General features: G+C 43.0%; 1 protein-coding gene and 2 pseudogenes across 3 annotated transcripts in view; 1 reads left to right on the forward strand and 2 right to left on the reverse strand.

The window, feature by feature from the left end:
- Positions 1 to 512: 512 nt before the first annotated feature.
- Positions 513 to 22,228, reverse strand: part of ZNF169 (zinc finger protein 169) — a 39,347-nt gene continuing 17,631 nt past the window's right edge. The window contains exons 3-5 of one of the 2 annotated variants that reach the window (XM_003260510.3): positions 9,458 to 9,584; positions 8,859 to 8,951; positions 513 to 2,135 (exon numbers count right to left, since the gene is read on the reverse strand). In XM_003260510.3, the coding sequence (XP_003260558.1) occupies positions 580 to 2,135; positions 8,859 to 8,951; positions 9,458 to 9,584 (1,776 nt within the window). In that variant the 3' untranslated portion in view covers positions 513 to 579. Of the gene's footprint in view, positions 2,136 to 7,709; positions 7,806 to 8,858; positions 9,585 to 22,228 lie in introns of those variants that run through there. The other variant, XR_004027433.1, reaches the window with a different exon arrangement.
- LOC105738501 lies at positions 12,734 to 14,460 on the reverse strand (annotated as a pseudogene). Its single transcript, XR_001114322.2, has one exon. The product of XR_001114322.2 is annotated as a WD repeat domain phosphoinositide-interacting protein 2 pseudogene (transcript).
- On the forward strand, positions 15,497 to 16,325 carry LOC105738442 (annotated as a pseudogene).

The following is a 22,228-nucleotide window of genomic DNA, read 5'->3' on the forward strand; positions in this document are numbered from 1 at the left end:
CATGTGAATGTATTTTGAATGTCTGAGGGACCTGAACTTTGGTAGTGGAGTGTTATAGACTAAACTGGGTTTCCCAAAAATTCATATGTTGAAGTCCCAACCGTGTAGTGTGACTGTATCTGGAGATAGGACCTTTAAGAAGGTTATTAAGGTTAAATGAGGCCATGTGGCTGTGGCTCTATCCAAAATGACTGGTGTCCCTAGAAGAGGAGGAAGCCACACCAGGAAAGCATACACACAGAAAAAAGCCCACGTGAGGACGTGGCCAGAAAGCAGCCATCCGCAAGCCAAGCAGAGAGGCTTTAGCAGAAGCCAAACCTACCAATACCTTCATCTGGGACTTCCAGGCTCCATAAATATGAAAATATATTTCTGTTGTCAAAGTCACCCAGCCTGGGGTACTTTGTTATGGAACCCCTAGCAAGCCAAGACAAATTGTGAATATAGAAAGTAAACCAAAAATCAACTATCTCATGACCGATGAAAGAAAGCAACATTTTTTTTTTCCATTCCATTTCAGGAAACTGAAGCATTTACTAGTGATTTCTGCCAGCTTCACACTCACGGGGAAATGAAAGGTCAGAAGACCTCTTGGGGTAGGAGCTGATGACCAGACTTGGTCCTCCTGTGTCTATGCAAGTGAGACTTCTGGCTAAAGCCACGCCCACACTCCCTGCAGACATACGGCTTCTCCCCAGAATGGGTCCGCTGATGTCGGATGAGGGCAGACTTAAAGCCAAAGCCGCGCCCACATTCATCGCAAATGCAGGGCTTCTCTCCTGAGTGTGTCCTTTGGTCAGAGATAAGGTGTGACTTCTGGCCAAATCCTTGTCCACACACCCTGTCTACATAAAGCTCCTCCTCTGAGTGTGTCCTCTGGTGTCGGGTGAGGAGCGACTTAAAGCCAAAGGAACGCCCACACTCAGGGCACAGATAAGGCTTCTCCCCTGTGTGTGTCCTCTGGTGTCTGATGAGGGTGACCTTTTGACCAAAGCCACGCCCACAATCAGGGCACAGGTAGGGCTTCTCCCCTGTGTGTGTCCTCTGGTGTCCAATGAGGGTGACCTTCTGGCTAAAACCCCGCCCACACTGGGGGCACAGGTAAGGCTTCTCCCCTGTGTGTGTCCTCTGGTGCCTGATGAGAGTGACCTTCTGGCGAAAGCTGTGCCCACACTCAGCACAGACATAAGGCTTCTCTCCTGAGTGTGTGACCTGGTGACTAAGGAGGAGTGACTGCTGCCTGAAGCCACGCCCGCACTCAAGGCACAGGAAGGGCCTCTCCCCTGTGTGTGAGCTCTGGTGCTGGAGGAGTGATGCCTTCTGGCAAAAGCCTCTCCCACATTCGGGACACATGAAGGGCTTCTCCTCCAAGTGCGTCCTCTGGTGTAGAATGAGGGCTATCTTCTGGCGAAAGCCTCGCCCACACTCCTGACACACAAAGGGCCTCTCCCCGGAGTGAATCCTCTTGTGATTAGTGAGGGAGGATGTATACCTGAAGTGTCGCCCACATTCCCTGCACACATACGGCTTCTCCCCCGAGTGCTTCCTCTGGTGTATGGAGAGGGAGGCCTTCTGGCTAAACCGACGCCCACACTCAGGACACAGGTATGGCTTCTCCCCGGTGTGTGTCCTCTGGTGCTTGATAAGGTCTGATCTCTGGCAAAAGCCTCTCCTGCATTCAGGGCACACATGATGCTTCTGGTGGCTGAACAGGCTTGACTTTTTGCTAAGTCCCAGTCTATAGATTCCACGTATGACTGCTCCAGATTCTGAGGTGTCTACTCCCTTCAACATTGTGTCTGACCCCCCAGGACTCATCCTGTGGGCCAGGCGAAGGTCTATTCCTCCTTCTCTGTTCCCTTCTACCCATTCTACTGGGTCACCTTGATGTGGGCTGAAGAATGTCCTAGAAATTCTGCTTGGCCTCTTTCTTAATGAGGTGTCGGGGCCTTCTGTCTCTCCACTTTCTCCTTTTTCACTAGAGCATCTTGGAGCTTCTAGTTGGAAGTCACCTCCTGCAGATGAGCTTGGGAAGATCTGTGTGGGATGACCACTTAGCGCATATTGTCTGAGGAGCTGCGAGCTAGAAAAGGCCACCAGGTGGGGAAGACTGGGCTGGAATTCTGTCCTAGGCTCTGCTAGAGAGAAAGTCTCGGTCAGAATCACCACAGGTGCCTGTGGATTGTAATACCTGCCCAGCAGTTTTCTTCAGATGTTCACAGCAAAGACCTATCTTCCAACCCACAAGGGCACATTACATGCTCTATTGCAGCACAGAAAACCCACACTACAAACTAGTCCTATCAGCCAAACTAAAAAGTTCAAAAAAGCATCACAGGCAGCTTCAGCTCTATACATTGCTGCAAGTAGAGTTACACATTTATCTTCCTTTCTTGGGCACTGCTCCCTTGCTTTTGCTCCAGCTCAAGCCTATTAAACCTTGCCTGAGAAACATTTGTTTGGCCTGCTGTTTATCCAAGAGCCAAGAACTTGGTGTCTGAGCTGCAGTAAGTAACACACTGATTATGATCTTGAAGGTGCTATAAATAAGATCTAAGCATCTGAAGGGGAGCCATGCTTTGGGCTTCCTTGACTATGGTGACTCAAGTAAGGGGCACCCACAAATCAGATAAGCTGTAGCAAGAGATACTGGTTTCTGTGTGGAATAGGCTTTAGGCCAGGGAGCTTCCATATCAGCCTGATGTGAGTTGTCTCCTGAACTGCTGGATGGACACTCTTAAGTCCTCTTGAAGAAGAGGAATCCCTGATGCTGCCCTCCTGGCAAACGAGGGTGCTGTCCTCTAGCCTCTGGGCAGACTGCAGCCAAGTATATTCCCCGAATAGCACTGCGCAACACTGTGTACACTGTTTTGCTCAATAATCTAGAATTTTTAAAAAATCTGGCAAATTAAGGAGAAGCTCAGCGTTTGAAGGTTAATAATAGATGACTTCTTATTAGCATAAAGATGTTTCAGGGATTATACATATTTTGGCTTAAGCATATTCTTATCCATGCACAAAAACTGTTAAAACTATACAAATTGACTTTTTCAAAAAATTTTGTTTCCAGGTTTAAATAGGCTGCCAATTGGAGATAATACTAATTCCCATGATGGTATAAATTAAAGGCTCTGGAAATTGGCAGTGCTTTCAGCTTCCATAAGTTGATACCGTAACTCCTATGGACTAAGTTCGTTTTTTTTTTTGAGACGGAGTCTCATTCTGTTGCCCAGACTGGAGTGCAGTGGCGTGATCTTGGCTAACTGCAACCTCCACCTCCTAGGTTCAAGTGATTCTCCTGTCTCAGCCTCCTGAGCAGCTGGGATTACAGGCATGCACCACCATGCCCCGCTAATTTTTGTATTTTTAGTAGAGATCGGGTTTCACCATGTTGGCCAGGCTGGTCTTGAACTCCTGACCTTAGGTGAGAGACAGGTTTTCACCATGTTGGCCAGGCTGGTCTCGAACTCCTGACCTTAGGTGATCCACCTGCCTCAGCCTCCCAAAGTGCTGGGGTTATAGGCGTGAGCCACTGCGCTCGGCAGGACTAAGTTCTTATAAGTCATTATGGGACAACCCTTAAGAGAAGTCTGCTTTCATCATCTCTGAAATTGTTTGCTGTAGTGAATAAGCAAAGTATTCGGTAAGAGAAAAATAAGGCATTTTCTTATCCATGGCTAGTTTATCTTTTTTACCTTACTTTTATTTAAAGATTCCTGTTTTTTAACTCAGATTAGAAACTGAGTCTCCTGGAACAAATTTTTTTTTTTTTTTAAAGGAGTCTTGCACTGTCGCCCAGGCTGGAGTGCAGTGGCGCTATCTCAGCTCACTGCAACCTCCACCTCTTGGGTTCAAGCAATTCTCCCACCTCAGCCTCCTGAGTAGCTGGGATTACAGGCGCACCTACCACGCCTGGCTAATTTTTTGTATTTTTAGTAGTGACAGGGTCTCACCATGTTGGCCAGGCTGGTCTCAAACTCCTGACCTCGAGTGATTCGCCTGCCCTGGCCTCCCAAAGTGCTGGGATTACAGGCGTGAGCCACCGCGCCCAGCCCCTGGAACAAATTTTTAAGAGCATTGATCAGAAATGTACCCGGCAAGTAGCAACCCATAGCAAGAAACTGAATCAGGGTTTCAAGTGCCCTATCAGAACAGAAGTGAACAATTTAATGGAATTAAACTACTTAATGGAAGACCCTTGGTTCAAGGCAGACAATTATAAATAGAATACTGATTTATATGTTAGTCTATTTGTTAACTATTTTTAATCACAAAATATGTATTTCCTATTTTTGACCATACTATTCCTAAGAAAAACTCTTTGTGTCATTGATTAGAGTCAGTAAGATCATATCTGCAATAGGGAACTTCAGCAGCTTTAGGGATTGCCATTCACATTCCATCTGGAATACAGAGAAGGTCCTTCATATTAAAATATTCCAGTGGAAAAAGATGTGAGTTTTGCAAGATTACAGCACACAAAATCACTATACATAAATCCATTTTATTTCTATATACCATCAATAAACAACTGAAAATTGACACTTAAAAATAGCATCAAAATATGAAATACTTAGGGGCAAATCTGACAAGAGATATGTAAGGCCTGTATACCAGATATGACAAAACAATGCTGACGAAAATGAAAGAAGTCTTATGTAAATGGAGAACTATACTGTGTTCACATACTGTAAGACACAGTATTATTTATGTGTAAGTTCTCCACAAATTGATACAGATTCAACTCGATCCCAAGCAAAATCTCAGCAGGCATTTTTGATACAAACTGACAAGCTGATTCTAAAATTCATATGAAAAAAGAATAATGAAAAGAACTTGCAAAAAAAAGCAAAGATGGAAGATTTTTTATTTTATTTTATTTTGAGATGGAGTCTTGCACTGTTGCCTGGGCTGGAGTGCAATAGTGCGATCTCGGCTCACTGCAACCTCTGCCTCCCAAGTTCACGTGATTCTCCTGCCTCAGCCTCCCGAGTAGCTGTGATTACAGGTGCACACTACCACACTCGGCTAGTTTTTTCTGTATTTTTAGTAGAGATGGGGTTTCACTATGTTGGCCAGACTAGTCTCAAACTCCTGACCTTGTGATCTGCCTGCCTCAGCTTCCCAAAGAAGATGGAGGATTTACAGTGAGTTCAAGACCTAATAAAGCTACAGTAATCAAAACTGTGGTATTGGCATAGAGACACTAACAGAGGAGTAGAAAAAATACAGAGTCCAGGTATAGACCTATCACATATGGTCAACTGATCTTCCACAAAGATACATAGGAAATTCAGTAAAGAAAGGGTAGTCTTTTCAATAAATGATGCTGGAAAAATTGGATATTTGTATGCCCTTCCTCCCCTAAAAAAGTACATAAATTCAGACCTTTTATCAAGTATATTTACTCAAAATAGGCTTACAGACCTAAATGTAATTAAAAATTATAAAATTACTCAAAGAAAAAAATGAGAATCTTTTTGACCTTAGTTTAGACTAAAATTTCTCAAATACACTACCAAAACTGCAATTCATAAGAGAAAAAATTGAAAACCGGACTTCATCCAAATTAAAAATTTCTCTTTGAAAGACACTATTAAGATTATAAAAAGTAAACCACAGAAAAAATGTTTGTAAATCACATATCTGATAATGGACTTCTACATAGAATATCTGAAGAACTCTCAAACTCAATAATACAAAAATAAGAAACCACATTTTTAAATGGGTAAAAGATGTGAAATACTTCACTAAAGAAGACATAAGATGGCAAATAAGCTCATGAAGATACTCAACATATCAGTCATTAAGAAAATGTCAAAACCACGGTAAGATGCCACTCACTACACAGCTATAAGAATGTCTGAAATTAATATAATAACCAAGCCAAGTTTTGACAGATACGGAACACCTGGAGCTCTCTTACACTGCTGTGGGAATGTGAAACGGTGCAGCCACTTTGGAAAGCAGTTTGTGAGTTTCTTCAAAAGTTGAATATATATTGTATCCATCATCATACAACCCAGCCATTCCAGTCCCAGGTATTTATTCAACAGAAATGAAAGCATTATATTCACACAAAAACTTGCATGCTTAAAACAGCTTTATTTATATTTGTCAAAAATGAAAACCCAAATATCTTTCAATAGGTCAGTATTAAAATGTGACCTAGCCATATAAAGGAATACTCAGCAATAAAAATTAATAAACTACTGATACACACAATATAGATAAAATTCAAAATACTTATGCTGAGTGAAGAATCCAGTTGTATCCTGTATAATCCAGTTATACAAATTCTAGAAAATGCAGACAAATCTTTAATTACAGAAAGCTGATCAGTGGTTGCCCAGGTACAGGGGAGGACAGGAAGGAGTGGGAGGTAGGAGTGAGGCAAAATAAAATTTTCAAGGATGACAGACATGCTTGTTACTTTAGCTGTGGCAGTGTGGGTTCATGCATGTATACATATGCCAAAACTAACCAAATTTCACACCTAAATAAGTGTAGTTTATTATACCTTAAAAACATATCTTATAATATACCTTAATTACTGTATCTTAATAACATTTTTATCATTATTTCACTTTATTTTTTTTTGAGACAGAGTCACTCTGTAGCCCAGGCTGGAGTACAGTGGTGTGATCTCAGTTCATTGCTACCTTCGCCTCCCAGGTTCAAGCGATTCTCACTCCTCAGCCATCCGAGTAGCTGGTATTACAGGCATGCACCACCAGGCTCGGCTAATTTTTGTATTTTTAGTAGAGACAGGATTTCGCCAGGTTGGCCAGGCTGGTCTCAAACTCCTGGCCTCAAGTGATCCGCCCGCCCCTCGCCCACCTCAGCCTCCCAAAGTCTGGGATTACAGGCGTGAGCCACTGTGCCCAGCCCATTTTTATATAATGAAACGCTTTTAGAAAGACAAAAGCACTCAGTTGCTACATACTATAATACCAGCTATATAGTTATATTTAAAAGCAAAAAACAAGACAAAAATAAAATGCCAGGAAACCATGAAAATAAACAAGGAAGAAGATAAAGCAGGCAAAAATTTATTTCTATCTCCCAGCATTCATATAAAATTAATTCCAGTTAGATTAAAGACCTAAATGTTTCCATAATTTATATGGGATTTCTACAAATCAGTAACAAAAAGAATGGACCCATTGAAAAGTAGGCAAACACCTTAAATGGTCAAATCACAGATGGAGAAACAGGAAAGGCCAAGCAACATATGAAAAGATGCTTATGCGCACTAGTAAGCAACTTAAAAACCCCTCTGAGATTTCGCTTCCAGCTTAATAGATGGATAAAACATGAGGTCTCACAATCCCAAATGTTGGTGAGGATGTGCAACAAGAATTCTCATAGACTCCTGCTGGGAGCATAAGCTGCCATGCCCACTTCAGAACACAAGTTGGCATAACTTACATAAGTTGAGGCTACACATGCCTGTGAACCAGCTACTACACACCTAGGTATATATCTTTTTTTCTTCTTTGTGAGATGGAGTCTCGCTCTGTCACCTAGGCTGGAGTGCAGTGGTGCAATCTCAGTTCACTGCAATGTCCGCCTCCCGGATTCAAGCAATTCACCTGCCTCAGCCTCCCAAGTAGCTGGGATTATAGGCATGCGCCACCACGCCCAGCTAATTTTTCTATTTTTAGTAGAGACGGGGTTTCACCATGTTGGCCAGGCTGGTCTCCAACTCCTGACCTCGTGATCCACCTGCCTCGGCCTCCCAGAGTGCCGGGATTACAGGTGTGAGCCACTGCACCTGGCCGGTATATATCTTAAGAGAAACTCTTGGATGTGTTCCCAAGGAGGCATACAAGAATACAGAGCAAGATTATTTCATAGCCAAAAGTTGGAAACAATAATATTATGTGCAGAGAAGTTTACAGACATGCAAAACAACACCCTATATGAGTGAAGAACCCATCGGATGGAATAAAAGGATAAAGACAGTCATGGAATGCTAACTCAGAAAACAGAGGTGGAGGAACGGGACACGATCAGGAAAAGTATGGGGCTATTACCTGGTTCTATAACATGCTATCTCTTAGGCTATAGGGCTGCCCCAACCCTGCTCATTGTACAGTTTTTCATACCTTGCTGTAAACTTAAATAATCTATGATAAAAGAAACAAAGTTATGAGAATTTACAGGATAGAAATGATGCACAAAAAAGCTACCAGGTTAAGAATAGAAACTGGCTGGGCGTGGTGGCTCACGCCTGTAATCCCAACACTTTGGGAGGCCAAGGCAGATGGATTGCCTGAGCTCAGGAATTCGAGACCAGTCTGACCAATAAGGTGAAACCCCATCTCTACTAAAAATACAAAAAAATTTAGCTGGGCATGATGGCGGGCACCTGTAGTCCCAGCTACTCAGGAGGCTGAGGCAGGAGAATCACTTGAACCCAGGAGGCAGAGGTTGCAGTGAGCCAAGATCATGCCATTGCACTCCAGCCTGGGCAACAGAGCGAGACTCTGTCTCAAAACAAAACAAAACAAAAAAAAAACAGGGGCAGGGACTTAGTCTCAAAGGACAGGAAGTGTTTTGAAGATTATGCCAACCACATGAGCCCAAGAATGGAGAAATCCTGAATGTGCTCGAGAAAGGAAGCCAAGTGAGGAGTGAGGCTCCCTGACGGAGGAAGGAGATGGAATGCCAGGGGTGCCCTCTCCTGGGGGGAGGCATACAGTGTGGAAGGCAGGCAGTGCCATGCAGCCTTTACCAGTGGCCTAGGAGGCCTGAAGAACTTCCTCCTAGCACCTCAAAGACAGCCCCTCCTTCCTTACCTGCTGAGCTCCTCACTGCCCTGCACGCTCGCCTGCCCAGGGCTTCCCACTCACCTGGACAAAGGTCCAGATGTTCGTTCTCCTCTCTCCAAGGTTCATCGCCTTGCTCCAGCTGTTTGATGAGTTTTGGTTTGGAAAATGCAATTCCTACTCACAGGAAAAAAAAAACCAAGGTCATCTTGAGCTAGTGGCTTAAGAGGCTATCTCAGAACTCAGAGCCAACCCAGGAATGCAATAAACCCAGAAGGTGGTAAGGAGGTGCAGGGGTGGATTAAACTATGTTTGAATGCTAAGAAAGGATGCATACAGGGAGGGGATCCTAGACCTAAAGGCAATATGTTGATTCTACTCTGTGCTTGAGTCAATAAAAATATTCCTCCATTTGAAGGAAGATAACCTTAGAGGAGCCCAGCCAGGGTAAACAGGCCTGAAAAATGCAGTGAGAAACACCACACGCTCACAGCGTGTGCACGCACACACACACACACACACACACACACACACACACACAAAACTGCACTATGAAAGCCAGGCATTCTCTGGGGGAATAGGGGAAAAAACCGTTTTTCTGAGTCAGAAGCATGGCAGCTTGCTATGTAAGAGCTTAAAATACCCACAAGCAGAATCTGAAATCTTAAACAGGCCAGCCTTACCCACAGAGACCAGATGGCTGTAGTTCTCCAGCATCACCTCCCTGTACAGGGTCCTCTGAGCAGAACTCAATAGCTTCCACTCCTTCTGGGTAAAGGCCACAGCCACATCCCAGAAGGCCATCAATGCCTGTAACACAAACACATCCCTGCTCACTCAACAGGCAGCCATGCCCACTAACCAACTTAAGCCACTAACCATCGTCAAGGCAGAAGGAAGCAGTCCTAGAGCACCCAAGTGAGATTTATAGATCCTGCTTTTAACCTGAAACCTGGTTCCATATATTCAAGCCTATTAATCCCCTCCATACACTGATGCTGGTTCTATTTCTGGGCTCTCTGTTGTACTGATCAAACACACAAGTTTGATTATCGTAGCTACATAGCAGGACTGGAAATCAGGTAAACCAATTCCTCTCACTTTATTTTCATGTTAAAAGTTGATTTAGCTATTCTAAAACAGCCCGTGCCTGTGCCTTTCTATGCAAATTTTAGAATAATCTTGTCTATATCTCTAAAAGCCCTTGCTGAAATTTTGATAGGATTCCCATTAAACCTGTATATCATATCAATTTGGTGAGAACTTACATCTTTACTATATTGGATCTTCAAATCCATAAACACAGTATGTCTCTCCATTCGTTTAGACAGTCTATGATTTCTTTCATCAACATTTTGTGATTTTCTGCAAACAGACCCTACACGTTTTGTTAGATTCACACCTAAGAATTTCTTCAGCTTTCTTCTTTTTTTTTTAGTAATTTTAATGGTACTGTATTTTAACTTCAGTGACCATATGTTCATGCTATGACATATGATACAATTGTTTGTCTTGTTTTATCTTCTATATGGCAACCTGAGTAAACTTTACTTAGCTTTAAAAGCTTTTTTCCGTTCGTTCCTTGAGATTTTCTACATGGACAATCATGTCCTCTGCAAATAGGAACAGTTTCATTTCTTTGTTAATGATCTGTAAGTCTTTTATTTCCTTTTCTTGCCTTATTGCTGTGGTTAAAACTTCCATTTTTTCTGGTAGTAGTTATCCTGTTGAATGAGAGTGGTAAGAACAGATATAACCTTGGTTTGTTCCCAATCATGGAAGGAAAGCATTTAATCTTTCACCATTAAGAATGCTGTTCTGGCCAGATGCAGTGGCCCACATCTGTAATCCTAGCACTTTGAGAGGACAAGCCGAGTGGATCATGAGGTCAGGAGTTCAAGACCAGCCTAGCCAAGATGGTAAAACACCATCTCTACTAAAAACACAAAAATTAGCTGGGCGTGGTGGTGAGCACCTGTAGTCCCAGCTACTTGGGAGGCTGAGGCAGAGAATTGCTTGAACCTGGGAGGCGGATGTTGCAGTGAGCCGAGATTGTGCCACTACACTCCAGCCTGGGCAACAGAGCAAAACTCCATCTCAAAAAAAAAAAAAAAAAAAAAAAAAAAAAAAAAAATACTGTTCCATAGACCAGAATCAGAGTAGATGTTTAAAAAAATTTTTTAATTAAAAATAAATTATATAAAAAATACTGTTCCACAAACAGGATAACTACTACCAGAAAAAAGAAAAACATATTTTTGTGGGATGTGGAGAAACTGGAAACTTGCACATTGCTGATGGGAATGTAAAACTATACAGTTTCTATGGAAAACAGTTCGGCAGTTCCTCAAAAAATTAAACATATAATTAGCATCTGATCCAACAATTCCACTCCTAGGAATATACCCCCAAAAATTGAAAGTAGGGACTCAAACAGATACTTGTACACCAATGTTCATAGCAGTACTGTTCACAACAACTCAAAGCAACTTGAATGTTTATCAACTGAATGAATAAAGAAAATGTGAATGAATAAAGAAAATGTGGTATATACATACAATGGAGTATTTTTCAGCCTTAAAAAGGAGGGACCTTCTGATGGATATTTTCAAGAGACAAGCCTTGAAAATATGCCGAGTGACATAAGCCAGTCACAAAAGGACAAATACTGTATGATTCCACTTACGTGGGGTACCTAGAATAGGCAAATTCATACAGACAAAGTAAAACAGAGGTTACCAGGGGCTGGAGGGAGTGGGGATGGGGAGTTATTGTTTAATGGATACACAATTTCTATTTGGGATAATGAAAAAATTCTGGAAAGTGGTGATGGTTGTATAACAATGTGAATGTACTTAATGCCACTGAATTGTAAAAGTATATAGTCAATTTTGTGTTATGTATTACCAAAATTTTAAAAAGGATGTTAGCTGTAGATTTTTAGAAGATTCTCCTCTGTTCCTATTGTACTGAGAGTTTTTGTTTACAAATGGTTGTTGAATTGTGCTAAACTCTTATTTCATTAACTGATAAAATCATGATTTTTCCTCTTTAGCCTATCGATATGACCAACATTACATGACTTAAATTAGAAAAAATTTTTTTAACTGAAGAAATTTTTGCTTTATGTTGGTTTATGGCCCAGGATATGTCTATCTTCATCTATGTTTCCAAAGGCACATGAAAAGAATACGCATTCCGTTCTTATTGGTTGGAATGTCTGCCATTTAAGTTTTATTTCTGTTTGTTCTCTGTTCTCTGGGCTTTTTGCCGCTTTGTTTTCTTTACAAATTTCTCATGGGTTACTCAAACTTTTTTATAATTCTGTCTTGATTTGCCTACAGTGTTTCTTAGTGTATTTCACTGTATAGCTTTTTTTTTTTTTTTTTTTTTGAGACAGAGTCTCATTCTGTCGCCCAGGCTGGAGTGCAATGGCACGATCTCAGCTCACCGCATCCCCTGCCTCCCAAGTTCAAGTGATTCTCCTGCCTCAGCGTCCTGAGTAGCCAGGATTGCAGGCTCCTGCCACCAAGCCCGGCTAATTTTTGTATTTTTAGTAGAGACGGGGTTTCGTCATGTTGGCCAGGCTGGTCTTGAACTCCTGACCTCAGGTGATCCACCTGCCTCGGCCTCCCAAAGTGCTGGGATTACAGGCGTGAGCCACCATGCCCGGCCATTGTATAGCTTTTTAAGTGGTTGCTCTAGGTGCTACATTACATACATATAGCTTGTCATAATTTACTGGTGTCATCATTTTACCAGCTTGCTTTTTTTTTTTTTTTAAATTATACAAACAAAATCGCTTTCCTTTGCTCCAGGGAGTCCAGGCAACCTTTCAAGTTCATTTGCTGCCTGAAAGAAAGGTTTTTAGTATCAGAAAGAACCTCGCTCTCCTCCAATATCCACATGGAAAACAAGATCAGAAACAAAAGTCCACCATGGAAGAAATCCCAGAGTGATCCAATTTGGAAAGAATTTAATTAACAAAATAAAACGGAGGGAAAATGGTCCAGGTGGAGCCCTAGGGAGAGAGGACTCCTGTCCCAGCTGAAGTCTGCCCAGCACACCTGGTGGGCAGCCCCTGGGCCTGTCACTGCAGAACTGGCCTCGACAATCAGACCCACTGTGCGCGACACCATGGCTTCCTTACGCACTCGGCATTATGTACAGATATTAAAAAACCCAACGGCAGGTGGCTGGAAAGTGGCTTCTAGCTCCCCTATGCTGGCTTGGCACATGCATGCATGCAAAGCAAGGAGGTTTTGCGGGCTTCACCAAACAGTTAATTTTGGCAAAAAGAGAAAACAAACCAAAAGCTAAAATTCATAAGCAGGATTTAAAAGCCACTGAAGTGAAAACGATGTATTTCCTCAGCGTTATGGAGTTAGACTACCACTACAATCTTTTTTTTTTTTTTAAATAAAGTCTCTGCCATCCTCTCCCCCGACTCAGGTCAAAGTTCATAGCAGCAATGCACAAAGTCCTCTGTGAAGCCAGTGTTCTCTGCTCCCCGGGTCAGAGGTCACAGGTCAAGTTCAGTCAGTCCAAAGAATCATGGGTGGGTGCTCGCTGTCCTCATCTAGGCGCAGGGCACTGGCCTCGTCCTCCAGGCAGGCGCCACCCACAGCACCCAGGTTGTCTGTGTAGGCTTTTGCTGCAGCTGCGCCGTATGTCTAAGTGACTAAGCGGCAGTCGTGAGAGGCAGAGTCCAAGATCTCACTGGTCGTTTCCAGACTGCCGTCCAGCCGGTGCTGCTTCATCAGGGCGCACTCGCCGCCCTCCTGGGGGTCCAGGTTGTACATGTACAGGTACCCGTCGGCGGCACCCACCAACAACCGCGGGATCTTCTGAATTGTGGCTAGCGAGCAGATGTTTTTGTGGCCGCAGAACAGCAGGCGGACTGTGGCGAAGGCTCTGCCCTGGTTGAACATTTCTGTCACTTGGGAGGGCAGGTAGCTGGTGGAGGCCATGAGCACTTTCCCGAAGTACGCGGTCCAGGTGGTGGGCTCCTCTGGGGGTTTTTCTTTCACAGTGTCGAGTTTGAAGATGTGCACGGTCTCAGTGTTGCTGGAGGCTGGATGCTGTCCATGCTGAAGGCCAGGGAGCAGATGCTCATGCACCTCTTCACTCATCTCCGAAACTCAAAGAGTTTTTGTCCTTCTGGAATGGAAAATACCCTAATCACGGTCCCCTTCTCCGAAGCCATGGCAAGTTTAGTTCCACTTGCGTCAAAGGCCAATGCTGCTAAAGGACTGTCGTGAGCCAGAATCATGTTTGCAGCTCTCAAATTAATGGTATCGAAGACCTGCACCTCTCCCATGGTCGCGCTCCCTGGGTACGCCAAGTAGCCGTTGTCGCTGTTGACTGACAGCGCACACAGGCCTGCAGGGTTTGGAGGCGTCTCCCTGATCGTATGCAGCACCTTCATGTCCCGAATGTTGTGGATGTACAGGGACTCCTCCAGGCATACTATCAGCCTTGCATTCATAGATCTGTTCCAGCTTATCCACGGAAGAAAGGGAGAAAAATTTATAACGGGACTTAACTACCAACAGCTAGGGACCAGACAACAGTGCGACGGCCAAGACCAGCTGCTCCTGATGCCCTTTTCAGTGCTGTCCTGGTTGAAGTTGGCCAAGAGCAGCTGGCCGGCGCCGGCCTCCCGGCTCTGGCTCACCAGGTTCATGGCTGGGCGCGCGAGTGGGCCCGGCCGAGGAGGGAGCGCGCGCGAGGGCGGGTCAGGCTGCACTCAGGGTTGGCGCCGGGCCCTGCTCACCGCCTGGGTCGCCGCCCGCCACTCGCCACCCTGGGATCAACCGCCCCAGCTTGCTTTTTTGTTGTTTTTTTGAGGCAGGATCTTACTCTGACACCTAGGCTGGAGTGCAGCAGCATGATCATGGCTCACTATAGCCTCAATCTCCCAGTCTACAGCAATCCTCCCACCTCAGCCTCCCAAGTTGCTGGAACCACAGGTGTGCATCACCACATCTGGCTAATTTTTTTTTTTTTTAACAGACGGGGTCTTACTATGTTGCCCAGGCTGGTTTCAAACTCCTGAGCTCGAGCAATCCTCCTGCCTCAGCCTCACAAAGTGCTGGCATTACAGGATAAGCCACCATACCTGGCCCATTTTACCAGGTTGAATAATTGTAGAGAACTTACCTCCCATTACATCCCCTTACTCTTTCTGTTTAAAAACATAATTTTCCTAAGCATTTCCTCTATATACATTCAAATCCACATCAGACCATATGATAATCTTTGCTTCAGCCATCAACAAGTTTAGAAAATTCATGCAGAATAGCAATGCCTACTACGTTTACCCTTATGTCTTCTTTACCATGTTCTTCTTTTCTTCCTGATTGTTTCAGGGGACCGTGCTAGAAAGAACTACCTGAGACTGGGTAATTTATGAAAAAAAGAGGTTCAACTGACTCACAGTTCTACAGGCTGTACAGGAAGCATGGATGGGAGGCCTCAGGAAACTTATAATCATGGTGGAAGGATGAAGGGGAAGCAAGCAAATCTTCACATTGTGGCAGGAGAAAGAGCGAGCAAGAGAGGGAAGTGCTACACACTTTTAAACTATCAGATCTCGTGAGAACTCACGATCACAAAAACAGCATGAGGGAAACCTGCCTCCGCACCAGAGCCCCTGCCATAGCTGCCTCTGAGCCCGTTGCTGCCACCTCTGAGAAGATGGCTGTGCTACTCACATATGAGATCCTGGCAAATCTGCCAGGGATGTCTTCACCAATGGCTATGGATTTGGCTTAATAAAGCTTGATTTGAAAACCAAAGAGAAGAATGGATTGGAATTTACAAGTTCAGGCTCAGCCAACACTGAGACCACTAAAGTGACGGGCGGTCTGGAAACCAAGTACAGATGGACTGAATATGGCCTGACATTTACAGAGAAATAGTACACTGACAACACACCAGGCACTGAGGTTACTGTGGAAGATCAGCTTGCACGTGAACTGAAGCTGACCTTCAATTCATCCTTCTCACCTAATACTGGGGGAAAAAAATGCTAAAATCAAGACAGGGTACAAGTAAGAGCACATTAACCTGGGCTGAGACATGGATTTTGACATTGCTGGGCCCTCAATCCAGGGTGCTCTGGTGCTGGGTTACGAGGGCTGGCTGGCCAGCTACCAGGTGAATTTTGAGAATGCAAAGTCCCGAGTGACCTAGAGCAACAGTGTAGTTGGCTACAAGACTGATGAATTCCAGCTTCACACTAAAGTGAATGATGGGACAGAGTTTGGCAGCTCCATTTACCAGAAGGTGAACAAGAAGTTGGAGACTGCTGTCAATCTCGCCTGGACAGCAGGAAACAGTAACATTAGCTTCGGAATAGCAGCCAAGTATCAGATAGACCCTGATGCCTGTTTCTAGGCTAAAATGAACAACTCCAGCCTGAGAGGTTTAGGATACAATCAAACCCTAAAGCCAGGTATCAAACTGACACTGTCAGCTCTCCTGGATGGCGAGAATGTCAATGCTGGTGGCCACAAGCTTGGTTGAGGACTAGAATTTCAAGCATAAATGCACACTGTATTGTTTAATTTTAAACTATTTTTGGCCTGGCACGGTGGCTCATGCCTGTGATCCTAGCACTTTGGGAGGCTGAGGTGGGCGGATCATGAGGTCAGGAGATCGAGACCATCCTGGCTAACACAATGAAACCCTGTCTCTACTAAAAATACAAAAAATTAGCCAGGCGTGGTGGCAGGCACCTGTAGTCCCAGCTACTCGGGAGGCTGAGGCACGAGAATCGCTTGAACCTGGGAGGCGGAGGTTGCAGTGAGCAGAGATTGCGCCACTGCACTCCAGCCTGGGTGGCACAGCGAGACTCCGTTTCAAAACAAACAAACAAATGAACAAACAAACAAACAAACAAACAATTTTGCAGTATAGCAAACTTCAGAATTTAGTGTATCTTTTAATGTTGTATGTCTGGGATGCAAGTATTACTAAATATCATGTTAGACCCCCAAGTTAAAGATGATTCAGCTTTAAGATGTTACCCTTTCATGGGTACAGAAGAAACCCAATTCCAAAAAAGGTTCTTTCAGTGGTAGACTTGGAGGGAACATGGTGGCCCCTCTGAGATGCCAAGTTTCTTTTTTATCTAGAAATGGCTGTAAGTGCAAGCTGATAATATGTAGGTACTTTGTAAATTCATATTGAGTAAATGAATGAAATGGTGATTTCCTGAGAATGGAACCTTGGTTTCCTAACCCTAATTGATGAGAGGCTCATTGCTTGATTGTGTGTACAAACTCACCTGAAAGGGACTTTTTCAGACAGAGCTTCATGACCTGTTCCCACCCCAGTTCATCCTCACCTCTTTTATGCCAAAAGGTCTGCAAGGTGGGTTCACTGTGTCTTTTCTGCCATTTTGGGGTGGAGATGGTAGATGTGATGAAGCCAATAATTCAGGACTTACTCCTTCTTGTGTTGTGTTTCTTTGCCCTTGCACCAGAGTATGAAATAGCTTCCAGGAGCTCCAGCTGTAAGCTTGGAAGAGTCTGTATGATTGTAATCACATGATGACAACACTCAGAATCTAAACTGGACTTCTGTTGTATTCTCACCACTCAATTTGTTTTTTTAGCAGTTTAATGGGTACATTTTAGTGTCTTGCATTTTGTGTGGAATTAATTCCTCCCCTTCAAATGCTGTAGTTAATATCAGTTAAAAAAAACTTGAATAAAATATTGAAACCTTAAAAAAAAAAACAACAAACAAAACCATCAGCTCTCGTGAGAACTCACTGTCACAAAAATAACATGGGGGAAATCCACTGCCCTGATCCAATCACTTCCCACCAGGACCTTCCCCCAGTATTGATAATTAAAATTCAACCTGAGATTTGAGTGACGACACAGAGCCAAACTGTATCAGACTCCAGTACCACTCCCAAGTATGATGATTCACTAGAAGGACTCACAAACCTCATCATATAGTTATACACGTGGCTATGATTATTATAGTAAAAGGATGCAAAACAGAATCAGTAAAGGGAAATGGTTTGAGAGAGAAGTCTGGAGGAAACCAGACACAAAATTCCAAGAATTCTTTCTCAACAGAGTCACACATAATTCTGTAATTCTTCAGTAATAATTTGCAATACGTTAAATGTTGTCTGTCAGAGAAACCTATTAGAAACTCAGTGCCCGAAGTCTTAATGGGGCTAGTCAACAGACAGCCTCTGCCTAGCACATACTAAAAGCCCAGATCTCATAAAGAAAGCAAGTGTCCAGCATAAACCACATTGTTTATACACTTTAGGCAGAGGAAGCTATACTTTTTTTATTGAGATGGAGTTTCGCTCTTGTTGCCCAGGCTGGAGTGTGGTGATCTCAGCTCACTGCAACCTCCGCCTCCTGGGTTCAAGCGATTCTCCTACCTCAACCTCCCGAGCAGCTGGGATTACAGGCGCCCACCACATCCAGCTAATTTTTTTTGTATTTTTAGTAGAGACGGGGTTTCTCCATGTTGGTCAGGCTGGTCTTGAACACCCGACCTCAGGTGATCCACCCACTTCAGCCTCCCAAAGTGCTGGGATTACAGGCGTGAGCTACCGTGCCCGGCCAATTCTTATCAGTTCTGATGAGAAATCCATTGGCATTCTAATTGTTTTTCCCCTATAAGTAACATAATTTTTATCTGGATGCTTTCAGGATGATTTTTTCATCTTTAGTCTTCAGAAGTTTACTTGTATTCTGACATAGATTTATTGGATTCATCATGTTCCAAATTTACTCAGTGAGCTTTTAAAATCTGTAGGTTTGTTTCCTGCCAAATTTGGGACATTTTCAGCCATTATTTGTTGAAGTACTTTTTCAGCCCTTCCCTCCTTTGTTTCACCTTCCAACCTCCAAAGATATAAATATTACATCTTTTGTTGTACTCCCACAGTTCTTGAGGCTCTATTCATTTTTATTTCCACTCTATTTTCTCTCTGTTCTATCTTCTAGTTCACTCATTTCTTTGTTACTGCTAATATACTGGTAAGTCTATCCCCTAGCTTTTTATTTCAGTTCTAAAATTTCCATATACTTATTCTTAAAACCTTTTATTTCCTTGCTGAGGCGTTCTAATTCTTTCATTTATCTCAAGCGTGTTCTTTTGGCTGTGGATATCCAGTTGTCCATGTATCATTTGTATACACTTCCCTTTTCTGATGGAATGATCTCGACATCCACCCTTGTAAAAAAATCAATTGACCATATATGTGAGATTTTTTTTCAGGACTGTCAATTCTATTCCACTGATCTACATGTATCCATCCTTATGCCAGTATGACACTATTTTGATTATGATAGCTTTGCAGTAAGTATTAAACTCAGGCAGTGTGAGTCCTCCAACTTTGTTTTCTTTTTCAAGATTGTTTTGGCTATTCAGGGTACCATGAGATTCCATGTAAATTTCAGTATGAGTCTATTTCTGAAAAAAACACCATTGGAATTTTGATTGAACTAAATCTATAGATCATTTTGGGTAGTATTGCCATCTTAACAATATTAAATCTTCTAATTCACATTCCAAGCATGGAAAGTCTTTCCATTTATTTAGGTCTTCTGTAATTTCTTTCAGCAATATTTTGCAGTTTTCTTTATCTTTACTTCCTTGGTTAAATTTATCACTATTTTATTCTTTTTGATGCTGTTATAATTTGTTTAAATTTCCTGTTCAGATAGTTCATTGCAAATGTACACAAATACAACAGATTTTTGTGTGTTTACTTTGTATCCTGCAACTTTGGTTAATTCATTAGCTCTAACAATTTTCTCTGTGGATGACTTAGTCCATTCCTGCTGTTATAAAAAAATTGCTGCTTGGTGCAAGCTAGTTTCTTCTAACTATTTTATTTTATTTTTATTTTTTGAGATAGAGTCTCACTCTGATGCCCAGGTTGGAGTGCGATGGCACGATCTCATCTCACTGCAACCTGAGCCTTCCAGGTTCAAGCGATTCTCCTGCCTCAGCCTCCTGAGTAGCTGGGATTACAGGCACATGCCACCACGCCTGGCTAATTTTTGTATTTTTAGTAGAGATGGGGTTCCTCCATGTTGGCCAGGCTGGTCTTGAACTCCTTACCTCAAGTGATCCACCTGCCTTGGCCTCCCAAAGTGCCGGGGTTACATGTATGAGCCACTGCGCCCGACCCTTGGGAGGATTTTTATTACTAATTCAATATACTTACTAGTTATAGTCCTTTTTTTTTTTTTTTTTTGAGACAGAGTCTTGCTCTGTTGCCCATGCTGGAGTGCAGTGGTGCAATCTCGGCTCACTGCAACCTCCATCTACTGGGTTCAAGCAATTCTCCTGCCTCAGCCTCCCAAGTAGATGGCATTACAGGTGCCCGCCACCACGCCTGGCTAATTTTTTTTGTATTTTTAGTAGAGATAGGGTTTCAGCATATTGGTCAGGCTGGTCTCAAACTCCTGACCTCAGGTGATCCACCAGTCTCAGCCTCCCAAAGTGCTGGGATTACAGGTGTGAGCCACCGCACCCAGCCTCATATTATACTTTTAAAATAAGTTTTCTATACTGATATTCTCTGTTGAAAATTGTTGACTTCATTTCCTTTAGTTCCATGTCCATGGTTTCCTTGGTTGTTTGTGCTTATTAAGAAAGTTGACTTAAAGTCTTTGTGCCTGGGCTTCCTCATGGACAGCTGGGAGGCAGGCAACCTAATGGTAGCCAGGCAGTCTGAAATGCTATAGTACTCTCTCACCACTAAACAGCAGCTTATTTCTTCACCAAGTCTTCCAGTTTTGACAAGATTCCAGAATTTTACAAAAGTTGATTCTGACAGTTTTTTGCCAGCTCATTAGTTGCTTTTGGGGAAGGACAGAAGCCTGGATTTCCCTACTATTTATTTATTTATTTATTTAGAGATGGAGTCTTGCTTTGTCGCCCAGGCTGGAGTACAGTGGCGTGATCTCGGCTCATTGCAACCTCCGCCTCCCAGATTCAAGCAATTCTCCTGCCTCAGCCTTCCGAGTAGCTGGGACTACAGGCACATGCCACATGCCCAGCTAATTTTTGTATTTTTAGTAGAGATGGAGTTTCATCTTGTTAGCCAGGATGGTCTCGATCTCCTGACCTCATGATCCGCCTGCCTCAGCCTCCCAAAGTGCTGGGATTACAGGCATGAGCCAACACACCCGGCCCCTACTCTGTAATTTTTTCTGATACATGTTTCGTTTTTGTTAAATTATATGATCTCACATATATAAAATATCCAGAAAAGGTAAATCCATAGGACAAAATGCAGATCAGTGGTTGCCAGGGGCTGGGAGAGGGGCAAATGGGGAACAACTCCTAATGGGTATGAGGTTTCTTTTAGCAGTGATGAAAACATGATGGTGAAGGTCACTCAATTTTGTTAACATAATAAAATCTTCTGAATAGATTTTAAATGGTTGGATTGTATGGTATGTGAATTATATCTCAACCAAAAAAATTTTTTTAAGTTTTAATTCCAATGAGGAGTGAACCCCTAAATAAACCAGGAATCTTATACAAATTGATGCTATGCTGTAGGTATCATTATTCCTAAACCAACAAAGTCTCCTGCACACAACAAACATTTTTAAAATTTTTAAGATTCAATGAAGGGGTTATGAAAGGAAAATAAATCTTGGGGTGCCCAGATCACTAGGCTAAAGGGAAAAGTCAAGCTGGGAACTGCTTAGGACCAACCTGCCTCCCATTCTATTCAAAGTCACCTCTCTGCTCACTGACATAGATGCATATCTGATTGCCTCCTTTGGAGAGGCTAATCAGAAACTCAAAAGAATGTAACTGTCCCTCTCACCTGTTACCTGGAACCCCTCTTGTTCAAGTCTTGCCCCCCTTGCTTCAAGTTGTTCCGCCTTTCCAGACCGAACCAATATACTTCTTACATACATTGATTGATGTCTCATGTCTCCCTAAAAGGTATAAAACTAAGATGTATCCCAACTGCCTCAGGCACATGTTGTCGGGACTTCCTGAGGCTGTCATGGGCGCATCCTGAGGACTAAGCTCTGATTTTTTTTATCTTGCCCAAATTCCTATCTAAGGGGTCTGGGGAGTCATGCCCTACAAACCATAAATTCTCATCAGATGGGTTTTATTTAACCCTATATATCATGGCCTACTTTCCAATCTGACTCTGGCATAACATTATGAGACAAGGAAGAAAATTAAAATATTTAACCCCAAAATATATTTCCTTGCCATACCTTAAAATTGCTCTGCAAAGTCTCTTGTGGGAAAAATCCACATTCTATAGAGAATCCCCTTGCCCTTTGTTTTCCTTCCTTCCTTCCTTCCCAGATCCAGGAGATCATCAACTAAGAGCCAGGTACCCTTTTAGGTCCCATAAGAAACATTTTACAACCTGCTCTCTGAAGTCTGCTATCTGAGAGCTTCTTCTGCACAATAAAACT

The sequence above is a fragment of the Nomascus leucogenys genome, chromosome 1a (assembly GCF_006542625.1).
Source record: "Nomascus leucogenys isolate Asia chromosome 1a, Asia_NLE_v1, whole genome shotgun sequence".
Taxonomy (NCBI): Eukaryota; Metazoa; Chordata; class Mammalia; order Primates; family Hylobatidae; genus Nomascus; species Nomascus leucogenys.